The 22497-nt window shown below is 50.9% G+C and overlaps 1 protein-coding gene and 1 long non-coding RNA gene across 19 annotated transcripts in view; one reads left to right on the plus strand and one right to left on the minus strand.

Annotated features, from left to right (window-relative positions):
• Window positions 1-11734, minus strand: part of LOC106629446 (uncharacterized) — an 86744-nt gene extending 75010 nt beyond the window's left edge. For 14 of the 18 annotated variants that reach the window (XR_012582558.1, XR_012582571.1, XR_012582569.1 and 11 more), the window contains exon 1: window positions 11430-11734. This is a non-coding gene — a long non-coding RNA (uncharacterized LOC106629446). Of the gene's footprint in view, window positions 1-8837; window positions 9109-11429 lie in introns of those variants that run through there. The other 4 variants (XR_012582555.1, XR_012582564.1, XR_012582559.1 and 1 more) reach the window with 4 other exon arrangements.
• Window positions 11735-12544: 810 nt separating this feature from the next.
• Window positions 12545-15849, plus strand: POU3F4 (POU class 3 homeobox 4). The gene has a single exon (XM_074551348.1). It carries the CDS (start codon window positions 12634-12636, stop codon window positions 13747-13749), a length of 1116 nt encoding a protein of 371 aa, XP_074407449.1. The 5' UTR covers window positions 12545-12633; the 3' UTR covers window positions 13750-15849.
• The last annotated feature ends 6648 nt before the right edge of the window (window positions 15850-22497 follow it).

The following is a 22497-nucleotide window of genomic DNA, read 5'->3' on the forward strand; positions in this document are numbered from 1 at the left end:
ATCTTTAAGGTCTTTTCCAACCCAAACCATTCCAATATTCTATGATTTTTGTGATGAAAGGTTTTATTTTAGAATGCACATTATTTGCATTATTGAAGTCACCCAAACTGTGACAATTCACCTTAAACCTGGCCCCATTAACTTGTTCCACTGCAAACTCCCAGCAAGGGCAGCAAACGGAGCCCCGGCAATTTTTGCGTGGAGAGGGAAAGAGAAACTAAAATAAATTAGGAAAAAAGAAAGGAAAATACATAAGTGGGAGGATGGGGAACTCTAATAAGTCTTCTAAACTTTGCACAGGGGCGCTGGCACAGAGCTCAGTGCCCAGCACAGCGTGGGGGTCCAGGGGGAGGTGGTTGGTGAGGAGCAGGATGTGCCCGGCTGTGCCAGGGGTGCCTGGCAGGAGCCACCCCACAAACCCTGCACAGGAGACACCCCAAAAACCCTGCACAGGAGCACAGGAGCTACCCCACAAACCCTGCCAGGAGCCACCCCACAAACCATGCACAGGAGACACCCCACAAACCCTGCCGCCAGGAGCCACCCCAAAAACCCTGCCAGGAGCCACCCCACAAACCCTGCACGGGACCACAGGAGCTACCCCACAAACCGTGCACAGGAACGACCCCACAAACCCTGCTCAGGAGCCACCCCAAAAACCCTGCACAGGAGCTACCCCACACACCGTGCACAGGAGACACCCCAAAAACCGTGCACAGGTGGCCACGAGCTGGGGCTGTGACCATGAGCAGGGGCTGTGGTCACTGTCAGGCTCATCCTGAGCCCTCCCCTGCCTTGGAAGAGCCAAGACACTCCGGGGTTGCTGCACAGGATGAGGCACCAGGCAGGGTCAGCGAGGGCTCTGAGGATGGCACATTTTGGGGCTTGAGGGCTGACGTGGCTGAAAGGAAAGTTCAGGAGGGCAGGAATGGTCAGGTTTTAGTCAGGGAAACAGCAAGTTCAGGATGGGCTCAGGCTGACTACAGAAATAGCTGGCTGATGGTCACCATGCCCAAGTCCCCAGTCACCCTCTGCTGAGGATCTGTGGCACCTCTGGGCACAGGGATCTGCTAACCCTAACCCTTCATCACATCAGTTCTGCACACGCTGCACATCCAGGGCATGTTCATTGCCAGGCAAAACCAATGAGCAGAACAAGGATCTTCCAGAGGCTTTGATTACTTCAAACATTACCCAAAATCATTCTGATGTCACTCATGCAGCCTTTGGTGGCACTGCACACACCCTCTGCTCCTGCCACCCAGCCTTGCTCCCCAAATTTCAGCACCACCCTGTGCTGTCAGTGATGTCAGCTCAAGGTCCAGCCCAACATTCTTCTCTAATCTAATTTAATTTAATCTAACCCAACCCCATTTCTGCTGACACAGCAACAGCTGCAGAGATCTCCACCTCACCCAGCCCTTCCACCAGAGCTTCGTTCCCACCTCCAGGTGCACAGGTGGCAAAGCCTCCCTCAAACTGCACCCAGGGCTTCATCAAGGGATGCCCATGGACCCCGAGCACACAAGGAATCAACAGTCTTTTACCATAATCACTCTTCAAGTAATTGAAAATCAGAATTACCCATGTGGCTTCTCTACATAAAAAGTGATCTGCAACCCTCCAAATCTGAATTCCAAGCATGTTCGTGTGAAACATTCGAAATACAAAATGCAGCTCCAGCTCAGTTCTTGGTGGATGTCAGGCACGGCTGGAAAACTATTGCAGGTGTTATTTTAAATGAAAAAAAAGTGAAGGGTGTAATAAGAATGGAGGTCAGAGCATTTCCAGACTTGCCAAGGGTTAGATCTCACCAACAGAGTAAAATATTTAAGCTTTAACAGAAAGCTATAAATGCAAATATATATAAAATGAAGCATAAAATAGGCTTCTTATAGAAATTCATCTCTCCTAACATGAACAGTACAAATATTTCACAACATGTCAAACCCACTGTATCTGTACATTCATGCTTTCCTCACTCCTGGCTCTATAACCACACAGAAATGTAATTTAACAGCACTGGGAACAGTTTTCCAATCTTGGGGCATGGAACCTTTATCCCAAGGACCTGGTTAATAAATGGCAATGAAAGTAAACAAAAGGCAGAAGGAGGAGGCAGCACAGAGGGCTCAAACCCAGCCCAGCTGCCCTCACCCTCAGCCACCCCCCAAAACCACCCCAGAGCCATCCCTGCAGATCGAGCTGCCATGTGGCTGTTTTCTAAAACAACATCTCACTCTGCTGTGCAAGAAATTCAGCCCCTATTCCTCTTTAATATTCATATGGAACAGAGCTACATTAACACTAAGTTTTAATTTCAGAAACATTCTGACATTTACCGAGAACAGATTCCAGCCCTGGTTTCACACCAGGGTTTTTTTTCCATTATCACTGTTATTACTGGTATTAGTATCACTGCAGAAGTGATTAAAAGGTCCTGGATGTCTCATTAAAATAGTCTGGATCTACCTCCCTCTTCAGCACCAAGATACAATCTGTTGTTTTATAAATGGGAACCATCTTCCTGGAAATTAAATTTGAAGTATTGCCTGTTCCTCTTTTCCTTGTGAAATACAGGCACTTTTTGCTGTTTAAATTGAATGTTAAGGAATATTCTAAATATTTGAAGCAGAGGAAAAAAATAGTTATTACTAAATGCTGAACTCTCCCCAGATCTACTCAGAAAATGTGAAAATAAGAAAAGAGCAGCAACAAACCAACTCAAAAACTCTCAGGGAGGTTGAGGAGAGAGATCCCTCATGGAAGTCAACAGTTTTGGCCCCTACATCTATTTTCAGGTGCTCATTTCAGCACAAGCTTATGATTTTCTGAAAGGGTTGGTTTAGCCGCAATTTTGGAAAAAGGCATTTTTGTTTCCCAAGGCAGTTTAAGTACAAATGTTTGTGTCTCAGAGCTCTTTTCCATATCCTCCACTAAATAGGAATTCAAAGAGTCTTAGGCGCAGATTAAATGCTTTCAAAAATCAATTCTAGGCTGGCACAGAAGTCAACCAGTCTGACCTCGTGATTACAGACTAAACACTTCCTTAGGAAGCAAAGTGGAGAAATATTTCATGTTTCAGTGATTATTTCAGATAGCAGCACCACAAATAAAAATGAGAAACCACGGCGACATTTTTAAAAGTTTATCTCGGGATAATTGCATGAGGAATTAAAAGAGGGGTGGGATATTGCAGCATTAAAATCCATTAACAAAGGGGAGTATTCAAAAAACAGCTCATCCAAACTCTAAACAGGCACTTTGGATTTCATGGAGTTTTGAGAGAAAAGAGAATCGTATAACTCAGTTTCTACCTGATTGCTCTGATATTTTTACTTCTGGAACATCAATCTCAAGACACAAAATGGGAAAGAAAGCAGCAGTGAGGTATGTACTCATTCTAATGGCTGAGGAGCTCTTCCAAACCACCTTGGGACTGATACAGAAATCGGCTCCTTCAGCTCCATATTCCTGAGGACAGAGCTCAGATTTAATGCCCAAGCACTCCTGTGCCTTGCAACAGCATTTTTATTTTCCTTCTTACCAGTGTCAATAGCAGGGTAACCCCAGAGCTTCCACGTGAACGTTTGCCTCGGTTTGATCCTCTAAATGCGCTACCCAGTAATTAAATCCAGTTTGTATTTTTAAAGTGCACATGGAGAACTGCTCCACGCTGAGCCCAACTGCCTTGCATTTGTCTCCACCATCTCTCAGTTCTGGGAAATCCATAAATTCATTTGTCAAAGGTAAAAATGCTCCAGCAAAACTCCGTCTAAATCTTTTGAAATGGTTTGTTCAAACTCTTGACATAGCGTTTTGCTCTAAACAAATTTCTAGACAACCCTGTGATTTTCCATCTCAAAATATACTGTTTCCCTGCCACGAAACTGGAACAGAGGGTCTGAGAGAAAGGAAATTATTAAGCATTCTAGTGGGTTTTTTTCCAACAAAAACTAAGATAGAGGTCAATGAATAAGTATGTGCAGGCTGGAACTTAAATCCTCTGGGGTGACTGTAGGCTAATTAATAATTAATGCCAGAGACATGGTGTTTGAAATGCAGATGTGATAACTGGAGGCCTGGCAAAGCTGTTCAGAGGAAGCAGATTTGGATGCTATAGGGAATAGGCACTCCCTTGCCGGCTGGCTCTGAAAGCAGACCTGGGTGCAAAGCAGGGCCTATGGTTTAGATTATATTCCCCTCAGCTGTTAATTACCTGAACCTACTTTGAAGTTTTTCTCTTTTTATCCTCTGCATGAAAAGAGATTGGTTCAGCCAAGGGACTTGAAAAAATGATCAAATACATGGAGTAGAGGAGGGGAATAGAACTTCAGATATAAAAAAGATAAGGAAGAAAAACACTCAGGGAAACACACAGGAACATATTAGGAAGTGCCCGAGTGTGGCTCAATGTTTCAAGCGGGTTGTGCTGCTCTGAGTTATTTCAGCCATTAAGCAGAACCCCCCCGTGCTTTAGGAATGGATTTGTTAAAAGGGATCTCTCTCTGTATGTATAGAGTTTACAGTAATTATTTGATGAAAGTACCATAGGTGATTTCCTATGCTATTTTTAATTCAATAAAGTCATTTAAACCTCCTTGTGTTTGGGGCTATTTAATGAGGTGTGCAACATTAGCAGAATCACCAATGAGCTGTTACTGCAAGTATTCAGATTTTGCTAAAAAACGCTCATTTTCACCAAGGAAGACACGGGCACAGGGTGGGCTCCTCGCTGCCACTGCCAGGGAAGGGGGCAGGTGCCCTCAGCACCGCGGCTCCTTCAGCCTCCGGGGGGCACCTGAGGGCACCTGAACCATTTTCACAGCGAGTGGGGAACGGGATGGCCCAGCAGGGCCTGGCACAGGCAGGAGTGGGGAGGCAGAGAGGGGGGGATGAAGGCTGGGGAGGCAAAACTGATGGGGAGAGAGAGGCAGGGCTGATGGGGATGAAGATAGAGGGAGGCAGGGGTGATGGGGATGAAGACACAGGTGATGGGGATGAAGCTGGGGGGACACACAGGTGATGGAGATGAAGCTGAGGGAGGCACAGGTGATGGGATGAAGCTGAGGGAAGCACAGGTGATGGGATGAAGCTGTGGGGACGCACAGGTGATGGGGATGAAGCTGAGGGAGGCACAGGTGATGGAGATGAAGCCGAGGGGGATGCTCAGGTGATGGGGATGAAGTTGGGGGGACACACATGATGATGGGGATGAAGGCAGGGGGAAACACAGGTGATGGGGATGAAGCTGGGGGGACACAGAGGTGATGGGGATGAAGCTGAGGGAGGCACAGGTGATGGGGATGAAGGTGGGGGACACACACTTGATGATGGGGATGAAGCTGAGGGGACACACAGGTGATGGAGATGAAGCTGAGGGAAGCACAGGTGATGGGGATGCATCTGTGGGGACGCACAGGTGATGAGGATGAAGCTGAGGGACACACACATGATGATGGGGACGAAGCTGAGGGGACACACAGGTGATGGGATGAAGGCAGGGGTGCTGGCGATGAAGATGAGGTGAGGATGCTGCCGCATCCCGCGGGCGGCCGGGCAGTGTTTGGGGTAACGCAGAGGATCCCCCTGAGCGCAGGAAAACACCCAAAGGGGCCGTGGGCACCTCCTGCGACACCGCTGTCCCCGGAGGAGCCCGCGGGGTGCCGGTGCCGGTGCCGCCGCTCCCCGGTGCCGGTGCCCGGTCCCAGTGCCCGGTTCTCGGTGCGGGCTCCCCGGGTCCCTGCGGCCGGAGGGGCCGCGGGATCGCCTCTCACCCCGGCTCGCTTCGCACACACACACCGTTCCCTTTTCAAAGCGACTCCAGAGTGCCTTTTTTTGAGGCTCTTCCCCGCTCGTTAGAGCCCGCCCGTTCAAAGGCGAAACTTCCCAGCAACTTCACTAAAACCCTTTGAACCGCGGGGATGACAGTGCTATAATAATTTTTTTTTTATGGCTCTACCTTTTCCCTTTTCTTTCTTTTTTTTTTTTTTTTTTTTTTTTTTATCCCTGCAGTGGGGTGAAGCAATCTCTGATGAACTCAGAGCCGGCTGCGTTTAAAAATTAATTCGAAAATGCCCGTGTGCAAGGCGCAGGCGCCTCCTCGCATTCACACCTATCACCTTGGCATCGCGGCGCAGCTTCTCCTCCTGCTGATGGGGAGAGCCCACCTCGGCCCAAAACTAGAATTTTTATCCATTTTTCTCTTTCCCAGCACCGTTTTCACCGTGACGTAAGGAACACGCGGCAGTACTACAGCCTTACGCATAGGTGTACACCTGGGTGATGGGGAGGGGAAATTCCCTGGCACAGTTACCTGCAGATAAAGCATCCAGGTGAAGGGATGAGTCCGTCCCGGCGTGGAAAATGCCTCGATTTCCACCAAAACGGGCGTGGGAAGTGCCTCACGGGCGTGGGGTGGGGTGGGCCGGGAGAGCCACGCCTGGGGGAGAGGGGCTTTAATGGAATCACAACAGCCACACGGCTCCCTATTAAATCCTGCTAATTTTCTAGGTGAAGGCTGTGAAGTGAATGTGAGGAAGCATTAAAAGGGAATTGAATTTGCATTCCTTATGCTACAGGCACATGTTTACATGACCTTTAAAACAGAATTAAAGCTGTATCATCAGCAGCTGTAGGCAATTCACATTACTAAGGCAATCAAATCAGAAGGCTAAACTAACTATAAAACATAAATTAAACTGATAGAGAATCATCCTAATTCACTAGGTTTACTTGCAATTTACTTATCCGCTACTAGTAATTTCTAAACAGTTTGGAGAAGAGGCGGATAGGAAATACTTGGATGTGGCACTTGAAGAACGCGCTGTCCGAGGGGGAGAGCCGGCTCTCCCGGGGTTCTCCATCAGGGAGCGGGGATAACACGGGCCCCTAGAGCTGCACGAAGGGACTGCAAACCGATACCTGCATGGCTCAGCCCCAGCTCTGCGGGTTGGCTCCAGCCCCTCCCGGAGTCCTTTCCTCGCTGGAGGACCCTCAGAGACGCCGTTGATTTTCTAAAATATGAAATAACTCAATATCCAATACAGCTGGCGTTGCACCGCTGCCTGCTGCCCCCTCCCCCATCCCCAGAGGGACACTTTGCAATGTCTGAAACGCGGTTTAAAAACCCACAAAAATCGATTCCGCCGGTGATTTCATTAAAAGTTTGCGGAGCGCCTTTGCCCGTCTCCGCTCGGGCGGAGCGGGGCGGGCCCCGGGCACCCCCTGGCACGGGCAGCCCCCGCTTTGATTTATTCCCATTTATTTCCCGCAGCCCAGAGCAGCCTCCCCCGCTTTGATGGCGACTCTGCCGTGTGCGCTCCGGGCCCCGCGGTGATTTATCGCCCGCAGCCCCCGGGCACGGGCAGGGCAGGAGGGGAAGGGATGCTGCAGCCTCCAGAGCCTTGCACCGGCGCTCTGCTGGGCAGGGGGGAGAGGAAAAAACCTGCCAGGAGGTGCCAGGGAACCGCACACGCTGGGGATGGAGCGCATGGAGATGTGGTGGGGCTGGTGGGGATTTTTTTGGGGGGGACAACACCCAGCCTGCCCCACCATCACCATCCTGCACTGCCCAAGCTCGATTCAATAAGGAAACATCTTTTAGCAAAGCAGCCTGGCCTGAAAGTTCATTTTTATCACAGCTTTGGTTGGCGCGATTTGAAGGGAGCGGGGAGGAAAGTTTGCACCGAGCCGTAAACACACGAAAGTCTGTGAGAAAAGCAAGAATTAGCAGCAGCATCTACGTATTTATAAACGTAAATCTAGGGATGACGAGGCGCTTCAAAATGCAGGAGGCGTTTCAATCCCTCTGCGAGATCAGGAGCATCGCTGGATGCTTTGCACGCCGACTGCTACAGATGGAAAAGCGTATAGTTAAATAAATAATAAATAAATAAATGAAAGGGAAAACACAACACATGAACCCAAAGCCCACATGGAAATTGCTCGGTAAGCTACCAAACAGCAACGCAGGTATTTGTCATCCAAGGAACAGAGCGATTTGTCTTCAGTGTCTCATTAGTCAACAGAGGTTAACTAGCCAGTGCTCAAATCCAACCCATTCTCCTTTAAACGTGTCTGAGCAGAATTCTGTCCGTTCGGGAACTGTATTTGGATTATTTCTAAAGCACAGGCGGGACGGCCTCTGGGATGGCAGGAGCTGGGGGTGCCCATCTCTGAGCGCATCCCCCCGTTCGCTGGGAGAAGCTTCACCGGAAAATAAAAAATTAAAAAACAACAACAACAAAACACAAGCAACGACCCAAACACCACGGGATTTCGGTCCGGGATGAAAGCAGCGCGTTCTTGTCATCACGCCGGTTTGAGTGGCACGGGGAGGAAAGTGCCTGGGTAAAGGGAAGGGCTCGGCATTGTCGGGGCTCCCGCCGTGACCCCGGAGCGCCCGAGCCGGGCACGGAGCGGGGCCGCAGCCCTGCCCCATCCGCGCTCTCCGCCAAACACAACCAACCCAACGCGTGGATGTCACACACGGCGAGACCGCTCCCGCAGCAAAAATGGGCGCTTTGGGGAGAGACTTCCCGGAATATTTACGGTTTTTTACTCCGTCAACCAAATATTCGAGGCAAGACCTCCTAAACCCGACCCAGCTCAAAAATAACAGTGACCTGAGCAAGACGGGGCAGTGCAAGAATGAACGACATTTTTTTTTTCTTTTCCCGCAGCAAGTACATTTTTCAAACATCAACAACGTGGAATAAAAGATATTAATTATAATTATTATAATAATAATAATAATAATAACAAGAACAGGGGATTCGAGCAGAGGAGCAAGGAGTCGCCCAAACCGCAGCAGTTAGAATACAAATACTATTTACCTTGTGATTTTTTCCTGCCCGGGATTGGCTTTATTGTCCCTCCCTGGACCAGCCCAGCCGCAGCCACGCTCCCTCCGTGCCGGGCTCTGCTGCCGGGCTGGTGCTGGGAGAGATTTGGGGGGGCCGCATTCATTCGTACATTAGGACTAGTTTAATTTGCAGTCTGTCAGTCCATCTCCTGGCCGTGGCTCGGAGATGGCTGTGTGGCTCTCTCCCTCCTCTCTCTCCCTGCACAGCATTTACTCACGTTCAAGAGCAGCCAACAGAGACCAAAAAAAAAAAAAAAAAAAAAAAGGAACTAATTGAGCTTGTGTCGGTATTGGCTAATTTCTGCTAATACTCTGTAAATTCCTTTTTGCTTCCTAAGCTTCCCCCACGCTGGTTAGGTGTTCCCAAAGCCTCTCCGGAGCTCCAGGAGCCGCTGGGCTTCAGCAGGAGCCCCAGCGCCTGGATGTACACAATGCAAACCTTAACTCCTGGCTCCAGAAACGGTTAAATTGCCCTTTCCCAGCCCCCACCCCCGTTATGATTGACTCTGTTTTTAAATTTGCACTTGTTCCCACCAAGCGCAATCTAACTCGTCCTGTCTCTAAAGTGAACTTGTGTTGAAGGTGAAGTTTTCAATACAGAGGTCACGACACCGAGGCACAGCTTACCGCTCCGAGCTTCATGCTGTATTAAACACAATCAAAACGAACCCCTTTTAGACCTTTTTTTTTTTTTTTCCCCTCTCTCTCTCCTTCCCCTCCCGCGGATGAACAATGAGAGGAGTGGTGGTGCGGTGGGTAAAAAAAAAAAAAATAAAAATCGGTTAAATATAATAAAATCAGCTCTGTCACGATAATAACGGCGTTGGTGGGTGCAGGTCCCAACCTCCAGCGCGGGGAGAGCCCGAAGGAGCGCGGCCCCAGCGGAGCTCTGGAGGGGAACGGAGAGGGGACAGAGGGGACAGAGGGGACAGCGAGCGCTGCCCCACGCGGGTGACACCGCCGCCACCACCGAGGCACGGCCGCGGTGACCCCGGAGCGCCCCGGTGCCGCCGCTGCCAGGGGGACCCGACACAATCGCAGCTCCCGCACTTCAAAGCGGGGCGTTCTCTATAGCGACTTCTCGCTGCCCCAGGACGGTGGCTGCCTCCAGCTATTGTGAGAGCTTTTTCACGCCAAAGATTTAGCAGGAAAAATAGATATTAAAGCGAGTTATTTGCTGAGGAAACGCGGGTCCCTCCGGGGCGGGGGCACCCAGAGCCAAAGGGCTCCAGCGCACAGTCCGAACCCAAAAACTTTTTTTTTACAATTTTTTTAATAATAAAAAAAAAACTTTATTGGGTTTCGGTCTATGAAAAATAAGTTACAAATTCTTGCAACAGTAGCTTTGCATGTACTTATTTTTCTCCCATGTCCAGACGGGGTCGGCTATTGAATAAGGCTCTTTTATTCTGCATGGGGCAGGGGATTTGTGGCCATGGTCCCCCTTTTATTCCTCTCTCTATGGAAACCCAGATCATGGGGAGAAAAATGCGAGGCTGAATAAAGAAAAGCAGCAGAAAGGACCGCTTGAGAGCGGCATCTGTTACACTTGGGAAGTTAGACTGACAGGAAAGAGCTAAAGAAACCCTCTCCAGCAGATTAGTTAGAACAGCAAGAAGATTTAACTATATGCAGATAAAAACACTATAAAATCCACCATACTCTGCTATAGGCGAGGTGAGAGCCGCCTCGGCAGGAGCAGAGCCGGGCTCTGCCTTAGCTACATTTGCAGCAAAGATTAAAATGGGACGTTCGGGGTTTTATTTCCCTGACAGAGACTCTGCCTTAATTAAACGGCGGATCTGAACATCTATTTTCACGGGCAATGGGATTTGAAAAATTGTTTCGGAAGTTAAAGTGCAAATTAATTTTAAATAATTTAGTTACGTTTTTATACAGTGCGGATTTGATGTTGTTGGGGGGGGGGGGGTTGGTGAGGTTTCTTTTTCCTTTTTTTTTTTTCCCCGCGGGCTGCGGTGATGTTTATTTCGAGGAGCTTGTGAAGGCGGAGAGTGGGAAAAAAAAAAAAAGGAAAGAAGAGGGGGGGGAACAAAAAAAAAAAAAAAAAGGAAAGGGGAAAAATAAAAAGGAAAGGCTAAAAAAACCAACGAGGAAGAAGAAGCCGCTGCTGTAACTCCTTCCCTGCCCTCCCTCCCCGCGCTCGGGCGGGCTCGGCCGCGGAGCTGCGCGCCCCGCACCGCCCGCACCGGGACCGCACCGGGACCGCGGCTGCGGCGGGGACAGCCCCGGCTCCGGCCCGCCCGCCGACCCCCCCGCCCGCAAACTTCACTCTTTTATTTACTTTTCCTCGTTTCTGATTTATTTCCCGAGCCGCCCCCCCCCCGGCCGCACCCCCGCGGGCGCGCAGCGCAGCGCTCGCCCGGCGGGGACCCGCGGAGTCGCCGATATATCGCGATTTGCCCCGGCCCGCTGCGCTCCTCAGCACCCAGCCCTGCCTGTACCCCTCGCACACGCTGCCCCGGCGAGAAATTATTGTGATTATTATTATTATAATGAGGAAAGCGATGGGACCCGGCTCGGAAGGAACCAGAGGAGCGCTCACCTTATTTAGATCTATTTTCTCATTTTCTTGAATTTTCTTCAGATCTGTCTTCTCAGAGAAACTAATGCCTTAATGACTTTCTGGTAGCTGCAAGCCTTCTTTTATTTCTGCTAAATATATGAAAATGTATGCAAATTTAAATCAAGCTTAACCTAGGAGCTCTTGCAATATATTTAATGGAATTTCAAACCAATAAGGGGACTCTGATGCAGTCTTCTGGAAGTGCAAATATAATTACGCAGCTCGGTTACCTCCAAAACGATGCAGGGAAAGGTCATTTTGGAACTCGCCAGCGGGTCGGGGGTCCCGGGTGCGGAGCTCTGCCCGGCCCGGGGCTCCGCGCTCCCCCCGCTCCTGCCGCGGGGGGGTCCCGGGCACCGCACGCGTTTTTCCCCCCATTCTTTTCCCTTTTCTCACTTTTTTTCCTCCACTTTTCCTCCTTTTCTCCCCGTTTTGCCCTGCAGCCCGCCCGCCAGGCGCGCAGCGGCGGCGCACCGCGCCCGCGCTGCCAACTTTGAGGAGCATCCACCGGGATTTACCGGCGGCGAGGCCGGGAAACTCCTCTTTTTGGGGCTGATTTTTATTATTTGGGGCTTTTCTCAGTTTTTTTGTTTTTTCCTGCCGACCGAGCGCGGCGGTGCCGCACGGCCCGGGGCAGGCGGGGACGCGCGGCTCGGGGCAGCCGCACCGGGGGAGGAGCGGAGCGGAGCGGAGCGGGCGCCGCGCACCCGGAGCGCGCCCGGACCGGCGGGCGGGGGCAGCGCCGGGGTGGTCCCGCGGGGCTGCCGCCGGGGCGCCGCCGTTTAACCTCTGCCCGCCGCTAATCGCTCCCCATTTAAGCCGTGCCCCCCGCGCCCCCCCGTTCCCAGGCGCTCCCCATTTAAACCGAGCCCCCCCCTGAGCCCCGCCGCTCCCCGCCCGGCGCGGAAGGAGTTAAGCGGCGGGGCCGCCTCGCGCCCGGCCCCCGGTGCCGGCGGAGTGATTCACTTCCTGCCTCGCGCCCGCGCGGCACCGCGGCCCCGCCCCGCCGCGGCTTGCCCCGCCCCTGCGCCGCGCCCATTGGTCGGCTCGGCCGGCGGCGCGCCCCCATTGGCCGGCGCGGGTGCCAGTCGCGGCGCGGCCGCCGCCGGGCCGCCGTGCCGGTGGATGTCAAAGGCTGGCGCGGCGGCGGCGGCACAGTATAACTCGTGGGGCTGCCGCGGCCATGGCCACAGCCGCCTCCAACCCCTACGGCCTGCTGGGCGCCGGCGCGCTCGCCCACGCCGAGGGCGCGGGCATGCAGCAGGGCAGCCCGTTCCGCAGCCCGCAGAAGCTGCTGCAGAGCGAGTACCTGCAGGGCGTCCCCGGCAATGGGCACCCGCTGGGGCATCACTGGGTGACCAGCCTGAGCGACGGCGCGCCCTGGCCCGCGGCGCTGGCGGGCGGCCCGCTGGAGCAGCCCGACGTGAAGCCGGGCCGCGAGGACCTGCAGCTGGGCGCCATCATCCACCACCGCTCGCCCCACGTCTCCCACCACTCGCCCCACGCCAACCACCCCAGCGCCTGGGGCGCCAGCCCGGCGCACAGCGCCTCGCTGGCCGCCCCCCCCGCCGCCGCCGCCGCCGCCGCCGGGCAGCCCCTGAGCGTGTACTCGCAGGGCGGGTTCGCGGTGGGCGGCATGCTGGAGCACGGCGGGCTCACCCCGCCGCCCGCCGCCGCTGCCGGCCAGGGCTTGCACCCCGGGCTGCGCGGCGAGGCCGGCGGCGAGCACGGCGAGCTGGGCGGCCACCACTGCCAGGACCACTCGGACGAGGAGACGCCGACCTCGGACGAGCTGGAGCAGTTCGCCAAGCAGTTCAAGCAGCGCCGCATCAAGCTGGGCTTCACCCAGGCCGACGTGGGGCTGGCGCTGGGCACCCTGTACGGCAACGTCTTCTCGCAGACCACCATCTGCCGCTTCGAGGCCCTGCAGCTCAGCTTCAAGAACATGTGCAAGCTGAAGCCGCTGCTGAACAAGTGGCTGGAGGAGGCCGACTCCTCCACCGGCAGCCCCACGAGCATCGACAAGATCGCGGCGCAGGGGAGGAAGAGGAAGAAGCGGACCTCCATCGAGGTGAGTGTCAAGGGCGTGCTGGAGACGCACTTCCTCAAGTGCCCCAAGCCGGCCGCCCAGGAGATCTCCTCGCTGGCGGACAGCCTGCAGCTGGAGAAGGAGGTGGTGCGGGTCTGGTTCTGCAACCGGCGGCAGAAGGAGAAGCGCATGACCCCTCCGGGCGAGCAGCCGCAGCACGACGTGTACTCGCACGGCGTGAAAACGGACACGGCCTGCCACGACCTCTGACCGCGGGCTCGGCCCCGGGACTGCCCGGCCGCGGCACTGCCCGCCCGCACTATGGGCTTTAACTTATGGTTTCGGGAGACGCGGCGAGGGGTCCCCGCCCGCCGCCGCCTCGGCAATATTTTTTTTTTCCTCTCTCCGACCTGGTCACACACGGTGTTTACTCGCAGACAAGGTTTGTTTTCGGTCTCCGCTAGGATGAAGGAAAAAAAAAAAAAAAGACACACACAAAAAAAAAAACCCTCACCAACCCCACCGCAAAACAAAACCCAAACAAAAAGGAAGGAAAAAAAGAAACCGAGAAAAAGAAAAAAAAAAAAAAGGGAAAACCCACGGAAAAATAGAAAATGAAAAAAAAAAAAAAGAGAACGAAAAACCCGACAGAAAAGGAAAGACAGATGTGTGCCTATGAATAACCTTCCAGCGCCTTGGTTATATCAGCTGTATTTCAGGTGAATCTGTTTTACAATAGACTAGTTTTGCATTTTTAAAGACTTATATAGCGTTTTTAAATGTCTGAGGTGTTTTACTACAAACTGTACACAATATTTGTGACCTAATTTGTATCGAATTGAGCAGTCCAAACGTTCCTCCCTTCCCCAAGCGCCGGCAATGTCACCGAGCGGGGCCGGGGCAGGGCGGCCGCGGCCCTTCCTCACCCCCCCGGAGGAGATGGGGCTCCCTCCGCGCCCGCGGAGCCCCGCACCGATGTGAAGAACGGGCTTATTTGTTGCAGCTTTTTTTCTTCCTTTTCAAGAACTTCCCAACACCGTAAAACGGTCGGGTCACAAGCCTGACCTCCCCCCCTCCCTTCTTCTCGCAAGGAAAAACAAAATAATTATATATATAAATATATAAAATAATTATTTCTAGGAGATTTACCCGAAATTAAGCATCACAACCAAACCCGTGGCATTTGCCAGTCTTTTTTTCTTTCCGAAGATGAGTTGGGCTTTTTAATCAGCGCCAGACTGAGAGGTCTGTAGTAAAACACCTTTATCCTTCTGCGCTTTCGCTTCGGAAATCGGTTTCTCTGTATTTTGTTTCGATAGTGAAGAGGAATGAGGTGTCGGGGGGAGGGAGGAAGGGAGGGAGGGAAGAGGACAGAAAACGCCCGCATTTGGTTCACGCTGAGCTTCTTTCCGCGTCGCAGGGAGATGCTGGATTTGTGGAAAAGCTTTTCTAGGGGGGAGGGCAGGGAGGGGGGGAGAAGAAAAAAAAATAATCATAATAATCAACGACAAAACAAAACAGGGAGAAAAAAAAAAACAAAACAAAAAACAAAACAAAAACAAACCCTCTACCACCAAAACAAATCCCCTAAAATGCAAACGCCGTTTTTCGGGCGCAGGGAAGTGCTGAGCTGCACCCGCCCCCCTCTCCCCCTGTCCCTCCCAGCCCGGGGCTGCGCTGTCCCCAAGGGCGGGGGGCGCGGTGGCCGTGTGAGTGTGTCTGTCTGTCTGTCTGTCTGTCCGTGTGTGAGTGAGTGTCTGTCTGTCTGTCCGTGTGTGTGCGCCCCCCCGAGCCCCGCACCCCCGGGGCCGCCGGGCAGGGCCGGGCTCCCCCCCCCCCGCTCCCGGGGCTCCACCCGCGGCCCCCTGAGGGCCGGGCCGGTCCCCGCTCCGCAGCTCCCGCACAGCATCCCCCCCTCCTTTCCTTTCCTTTCCTCTCCCCCCTCACCCTTCCCCTCCTCCAGATTTTTTCCTTTCGACATTTATATTTTTCAAGTATTTTTCAGTAAGCGCTAAAAAAAAAAAAAAGAAAATAGGAAAAAAAAAAGAAATTAAGAGAAAAAGAAAAAAAAAATAACTCGACACTGAGGACCTGCCTATTTCTGCCAACTTTATAACTGTACAGTTTTGTATATTAAACGTTTTTTGGAAGTTATTAATTTAAAGAAAGATCATTTAGTTTATTCATTTAGTAACTGATGTATAATAAACGCTATTTTCATTAAAGGTTGCTTTTTTCAACTATTTTATCCAAAATTGCCTATTGCAGTTGCCAACAATTATTTATTTTCAATAAATTCCGCATTATGTTTAAAAAAAAAAGAAAGAAAAAAAAAAACGTTTCAGAAAGAAACAACAAAAAAAAAAAGAAGCCTAAATGGGTGTCGGATAAAAATAATAACGAAACACACGAGTGGCTGTAACGTTTGGTTGTCGACCAGTTTTAGTCAAGGGGTTTATATTGACGCAATATTTTATTGTTGTAAAAGGAAAAGAAAAAATTAAAAAAAAAACAAAAGGTTTAAATAAACATTTTTACGAAAGAAAAACAAAATAGCTGGAAACCTGCGGGTGCGTGGTTTGTGCGCGGGCCGGGCCGGGCTGCGGGGGCTCCTCCGGCCCCTCAGCCCCGGGCACGGCCGGGGGGCTCCAGGGGCCGGTCCGGGCAGTGCCGCTGGCACCTGCCGCGGCTGTGGGGTGGGAAAAAAGCGCTTTTGGGGCGGTAAAAGGATCCGTGCGGCTTCGGCGGGGCAGGGCAGCGTGTGTCCACCGGCGGAGCCGCTGCGGTGCGTGTGTATCGATATCGGTGCCGTCCCCGCGCTGCCCCCGCGGCGGGTCCCGGCCCCGGGCAGCGGCCGCGAGCGGGGCACCGGGTACCGGGCAAGTTTCTTTTGTTCCGCCCGTCCCCCCGCCCACCGTGGCCGGGCAGCGGCCGCCGGCAGCGGAGGGGCCGCGGCGCCGAGCCCCGTCCCCGCCCCGGGCCGCTCCCCCGGCGGGGAGGGCAGCGAGCGGAGGAACAATAACCCTTAATCACATCCACCGGGGGAACGGGGCAACCCCGGCAGCCGGGGGTGCAGGGGGAGGCAGGGAAGCAGCAAAAACTTCAAGGGATCGCCAGCGAAATGGGCTTTTATTTTATTTTTTTCTTTTCTTCTCCCCCTTTCTGAAGCCGAACCTCGGAGAAAACAATACCCAACCCTTCTGCCAGCAGTGTAGGGGGGAAAAAAAATTACCTTTAGGAATCCTGAGGAGCGGCCCGAGCAGGGAGCGAGCTCTGGTCTTCAAATAAGCAGCAGCAGCAGCAGCACGCGAGTGGACAGGCGCCTTCCCACTGCACTGCCAGCACGCCACCCCTCCTGCACCTGGGAGCGAGAGGGATTTGGGATGTGAACAGTGGGCCATGCATTGTTCCTGAACCGTAAAACTGATTTATTTCATTGCTAAATCTCTGTGAGCTGCAGCACCGCGGCCTTGGGGGCAACGGGCCTGCGGCCGCCCCTGCGCTGGGCAGCAGGGCCCGGGTGGCTCCGCTGAGGGACCGCGACCTCCAGCTCTCTCTCCTGAAGGATTACAGCAGCAGCAGAAGGAAATATAACCCCCAAAAGGCCGATCTTTCAGTCAGCTCCAGGAACAGGATGAATGTGGCGTGGGGACCAAAGCAGGAGTAAAGAGCCGTGGTTTGTAAACAGCCCCAGCTGAGGAGATGGAGAAGGTCCGGGTTAAAGCCAGCCCGGGTTAAAGCCAGCCCTGCAAACTCACGGTGCCTCTGGGCCCAGGGAGGCAAAGCTCCTCAAGGCAGCCTTGGTTTGGAGGAGGGACAGAAGGCGTTTCAGTGAAATTAGCGCGTTTTAGAGCCCTTTGGCTGTTCTGTAAATACAACCACAGCGAGGGCTGGGTTATGTCTTATTTTTAAACAAATTAGGTTGAGACAAAAGGGATGCAATGAAAGACGAAATCAAGTAAGTTTATAAACAGAAGCACTTCAAAGGCTGCTGGAAAGCCGGAGAAAATAGGAGAATTTCGTCTAAAGAAAAGAAAATCTCTGCTGGTTATTGCCCATCGATTTCAGTGTTCCTGTGAGCAAAAGGAAACTCTTTTGTGCCACCTAATGTTAAGTACAGATCACTGTTGTCTTCTTTGCTGCCCATCATCCATGGTGAGCGTGGGGAGCCCTTGGGGTGCTGAGCCCATCAAGGTGGAGCTCAGCATCCCAAAGTCCCACCAAACCAAGGGCAGGGAGAGAGAAACTTCAGCTTCACAGTTACCTTCTGAATTTAGGGAATTTTTTTTTTTAAAAAAAAGAACTCAGGAGGGGGTGGAGAGAAGCACGGGGTAGAATCATAAGAATTGAGAGACTCCAAATTTGGGCTTTGTTATAAAAAAGTAGCTGCAGAACGAGTACATCCAGGGTTTATGTAAGCTGCCCACCCCCAAGCTCCATCTCAGCAGCCTCTGGGCTTGGGGGAGCTTCTCCCTCCGCTCTCCTCAAGAACCCAAGTGGCCTGGCCTTTGCACACCCGTGTCTCCCAGCTGGAAGAATTTTGGTGTGTAGTTAGCAGCCATTCACGTTAATTTAGTATGTAAATATCCCACACTATCCTTTAAAGAATGGGCTGAAAGCAAGTGTTTCTCTGATGACAATAAATTGCACCATTTTTGTGATTTTAATGGTGAGTGTTAAACGTCTTTAGCAATTTTTGGGGCTGAATCTTCCATGCTTTCCATATTATACTGGAAAAAAAACCAACCAGAGGCTTCCTTTGAGTTAAGTTTTCAATATTTGTAAGCTGTGCTCTTTAAAGATGGCCAGGACATGGGAGAGGGTTCTCCTGAAAGCAAAAGATTACAAGTAAGCAGAGATGTCATTTCACTTTAGGTTGGTCACTACAGATCATTCAAACTATGGACCAGTCAATCCATACCTAGGCTACATTTGACCAAGATGTTTTTAAAATCTCTCAAAATGAAATATTTCAAGGGTTTTTTTTCCTGTACTTTTAGGTGTTGTTTCCATAGGTTCAGGCAGAACAGATGAAAGCAACTTTAGGCTGAGTCCATGTACCAAAGCCACCACTGATTTTAGGGCAGATCCACGTGTGGATGGAGGCACATTTGAAACCTCAGTCCTTCCCCTTCCAGCATATGGGGCTGGGGGTGGATGCCCTGATCCCAAAACCCAGACAAAATTAATTGTTTACTCACCAGAGCAATCAGTGAGCTCACCATGCAAATGGAGTTATTAATTAATCTTTGCACAACTGCATTCCAGGGTTCCAGCCTAGGAAAAAATGGATATACAATATTTCAGGCAGGTGACCAATCTGCTCAATATCCCCCCCAAAATACCCACAGACATCAGGGCCTACATTTGTACTCAGTTTCCCCTTTTTCCAGCATCCTGTAACCAATAGACTGGAAAGGCTCCACAGCAATTACATATTTAGGATATGTGATAGCTGCAGTTAAGATCTTTATGACTGATTGCAGGATAAAATTTACTTCAAATGTGCAAGAGCCCATTTTTAAACCTCAGTCTTTCAGCTGCTTTGCATTAGAGATATTCCAAAGAATCAAAAGCAATTAGAGCATACGAAGTCTAAATGGTAAATAATTTCCAAATCAAAACCTTTATTAAAGCAATAAGCATCTATTTTTGTTAACACTGTAAGAGATGGAAAGGACCAAAGTAAAGAACTTTTGGTTTTATGTCACAGAAAGAAAGCCAGACTTCTATGCTGAAGAGCAGTATAGGGAAAATCTCACCCCAAGTGGGTTTTGGGTTAAGTTTGAAAGACTTGGGAAAAGGATTTAAAACTCCCATTTTGGTGGTGGGATGGGAGTGGGGATGGTTTGCACATGCCTGAGATGGGATCTGTGGGTGGATCCATGGCTCCCAACTCCCAGCGAGCGCCTCGGCGGCTTGCAAATATTTGTAGAATCACGTCCTTAATTAGAGTGGTAAAACAGTATTAAATCTTGGGATGGGAGAGAAAGAGGAGAACGAGGAAGAGCTGTCAGTGGCAAGAGCCTGTCAACAAGAAGTTAAAAAGGCAGTGGTAAATCTCATTTCTGGGAGCTCTGGGTTTGCAGAGCCATCGACCGGCGGCTGCGGGCTCGGCGGCTCCTGATCGATGCTCTGCTGGCACAGAGCACCACGCCGAGGGCTGGGGGCTGCTGAGGGACCTTTGGGAATGGGGATGTTTCAAACAGGGACTGGGAAAAGCTGGGCACCAGCTCTCCCCACCCCTGGTGTTAGTTAGACACCCAAAATGCTGCTCTATTATTCCATCACTGGATTTTATTTTTATTTTTTTTTAAATTATGCCGGTCCTTGACTTCTGTGCCTCGAGTACAAATAATATTTACCCAGCATAGAAGCGCCATTTCTGAACCCAAGTTGTTTTCCTATTTGGCCAAAGCATGAAGTTTTGTTTTGCATATTCATCTTCAGATTTTAGGAAGGAAAAATCAAATCATATCAAATCAAATCAAATAAATGAAATCAAATCAAATCAAATCAGCCCACAGATCTTACCAAAAAGTGGCTGGGGGAGATGAGAGTGTCTGAGCTCCCCTGCCATCACTGAAGGACAACTGGAGGTAACACGAGCTGCTCCCCATCCAGGGCTTGTACTTCTGTCCAGATTATGGGATTAGTCTCTGTTACATCTATCTACAGTTGGGAACTTGTGATCCAGTTAAAGCAGCTTGAAAGGCGCCCAGCAGGTGCTGGGGGTCCGACTTCGTGGCACAAATTCTGTGAGTTACAGGGGCAAAGCAGGGCTGGCCTTGTGCCGGGCTTCCCAAGGCTCCACACGGCTCAGGGAGACAGGGAAAGAATCAAAATCCTGCCAGAAAACTCTCCCAGACGGGGAAAATCAGCCACAGCCTCCTTTTTTTCCACTCTAAATCTTGAAATGGAGTTGCTAAAGCTTAAATACAAACACTGTCAGACGTGAGTTTATGATTCTCTGCTGCTCCACACGCATCACACGGACACAGGGGATCTCCTACACCTCAGAAATGCTAATTCAGCTCTGGAATCCTGAGTTTGCAGAAACTGTCCTGTAAATGTCACAGGGGATTACCAAATCTACAAAGATTATAGCTCTGCATACGTTCAGACTATTGATTTAAAACTTTATTATCTTTGATATAAATTCCTCACAAAGGAAACAGTTCAGCAATGGGAATTCTGTCCATGTCAAGCTTTTCCAGGGTTGAATCCTTCTTTACAATCCTGCTTTTCACTAGAGTGGGCAGATCTGTAGCTGATTCTACACAAACCCAGCACAGCACCTTATAAACACAAAATCCTGCCCTGCTCAGCCCAAACTTCTCCCAGCTGCAGCAGGGAGAGGATGCAACACACTCGCAGTTATTCAGCCACGAGGAGTTCCTAATGGAAAATGTAATGGTGTGGGGTTTACTCTCGTATGTTCTTCATAGTGTAGTAAAGCTGTAGTAGAGCATCAGAAAATCTGCCTTTGTAACAAGATCTCTGCAGAAATGAATACATGGTGATGTGGCTGGCAGTGGTTTGCTCAGAAAAAAAAACATGCTGTTGCATAGTAAGATATTTATAACAGGATTAGATTTCAAGTACAAAGCCCAGTTCAAAGATTTTTCAGGATGGTGCACGAGAAAATGACAAACCCTGAGTTTTTCTGAGTTCCCAGTTCTCTGTGGTGGAGAACCTTTGTGGTAAAGCATCACTTGGAGCTGTCTCAGCTGGACCTGGGAAAACCATGGCCCCTTCCCAGCCATCCCAGGATGGGATGCAGATGAGCACAACTGGGAAAGGTCCTGGGCTCCCCTCCCTGGGATCTGCTCTCCTGCCCCTGACTCCATTGGGTGTTCAGGGCACAGCAAACTGCCCATCCCACACCCACGCTGGCTCTCAGCCCTCTGGGCAGGAGTTTCCTTCCCTATGGATCTCTCTGGGTGCCACTCTTGGACAGAAACAGTGCTGGAGCAATTCCAGCCCAGCCTGGTGAGAGAGAGCACCCCTTACAGGCCTCCATCCTAAATCCAGGTTAAAAACAAAACTCTGCCTTGTTACAGGAGCTCCATCCCAAACCCAGGTTACAAACTGAACTCTGCCTTGTTACAGGAGCTCCATCCCAAACCCAGGTTAGAAACTGAACTCTGCCTTGTTACAGGAGCTCCATCCCAAACCCAGGTTAGAAACTGAACTCTGCCTTGTTACAGGAGCTCCATCCCAAACCCAGGTTAGAAACTGAACTCTGCCTTGTTACAGGAGCTCCATCCTAAATCCAGGTTAGAAACTGAACTCTGCCCAGCTTTGTGCCCATTTCCTGTGCTGCACACCAGTTTAGATGAACTCCAAGTGTCAGACTCACTGTGAACATTTCCTGCTCTGTAACATTCTTCATCCTTGACTATAAAATACTTTTTTGATGGTTTGTCCAATATGAAGCACATCAAACAAAGAATACCAAACAATTCTTTTAGCAGAAAAGACTTGAGGGCTTTTTCCTTAGTACCTACAGAAAACACTTCCACCTCTCATCCTGAGTCATTGATAATTCTTGTGGGCACAGGAGTGGTAAAAGGGATGAGTTCATGGTGCCTGATTCAATCCCCATCACACAACTCTCTTCCCAAGGGATTTATTCTGTGCCATTTCTTCCTCTTGCTCCAACCTAAGGCAGGAAAATGCTGTGGGAATTGTAACACCTCATCTATTCCAAGGGAGAGGATAACAAACCAGGCTGCTCTGACCTTTTGGGATTGGTGCTGTTTGATCCCTGTGTCCACAGTGGTGACCTGGGGGATGCCAGGCAGTGGGGCCAGTCCAGCTGTGGCACAGTAAAAGGGTTAAAGTCAGGGTTTATGGGTCTGTTAAATGTTTATGGACTTTCACAGGCCATACCAGGAATTAAAATTATGATACCTCATTCCCATAACAAACACCACAAATCACTGGATTCACATGGAATTTTCCTGGCAGGAAAAGAAAGTTTCTGTCAACTCTAAAGGATGAAGAAATTCAGTC

The sequence above is a fragment of the Zonotrichia albicollis genome, chromosome 14 (assembly GCF_047830755.1).
Source record: "Zonotrichia albicollis isolate bZonAlb1 chromosome 14, bZonAlb1.hap1, whole genome shotgun sequence".
NCBI classification, from domain to species: Eukaryota; Metazoa; Chordata; class Aves; order Passeriformes; family Passerellidae; genus Zonotrichia; species Zonotrichia albicollis.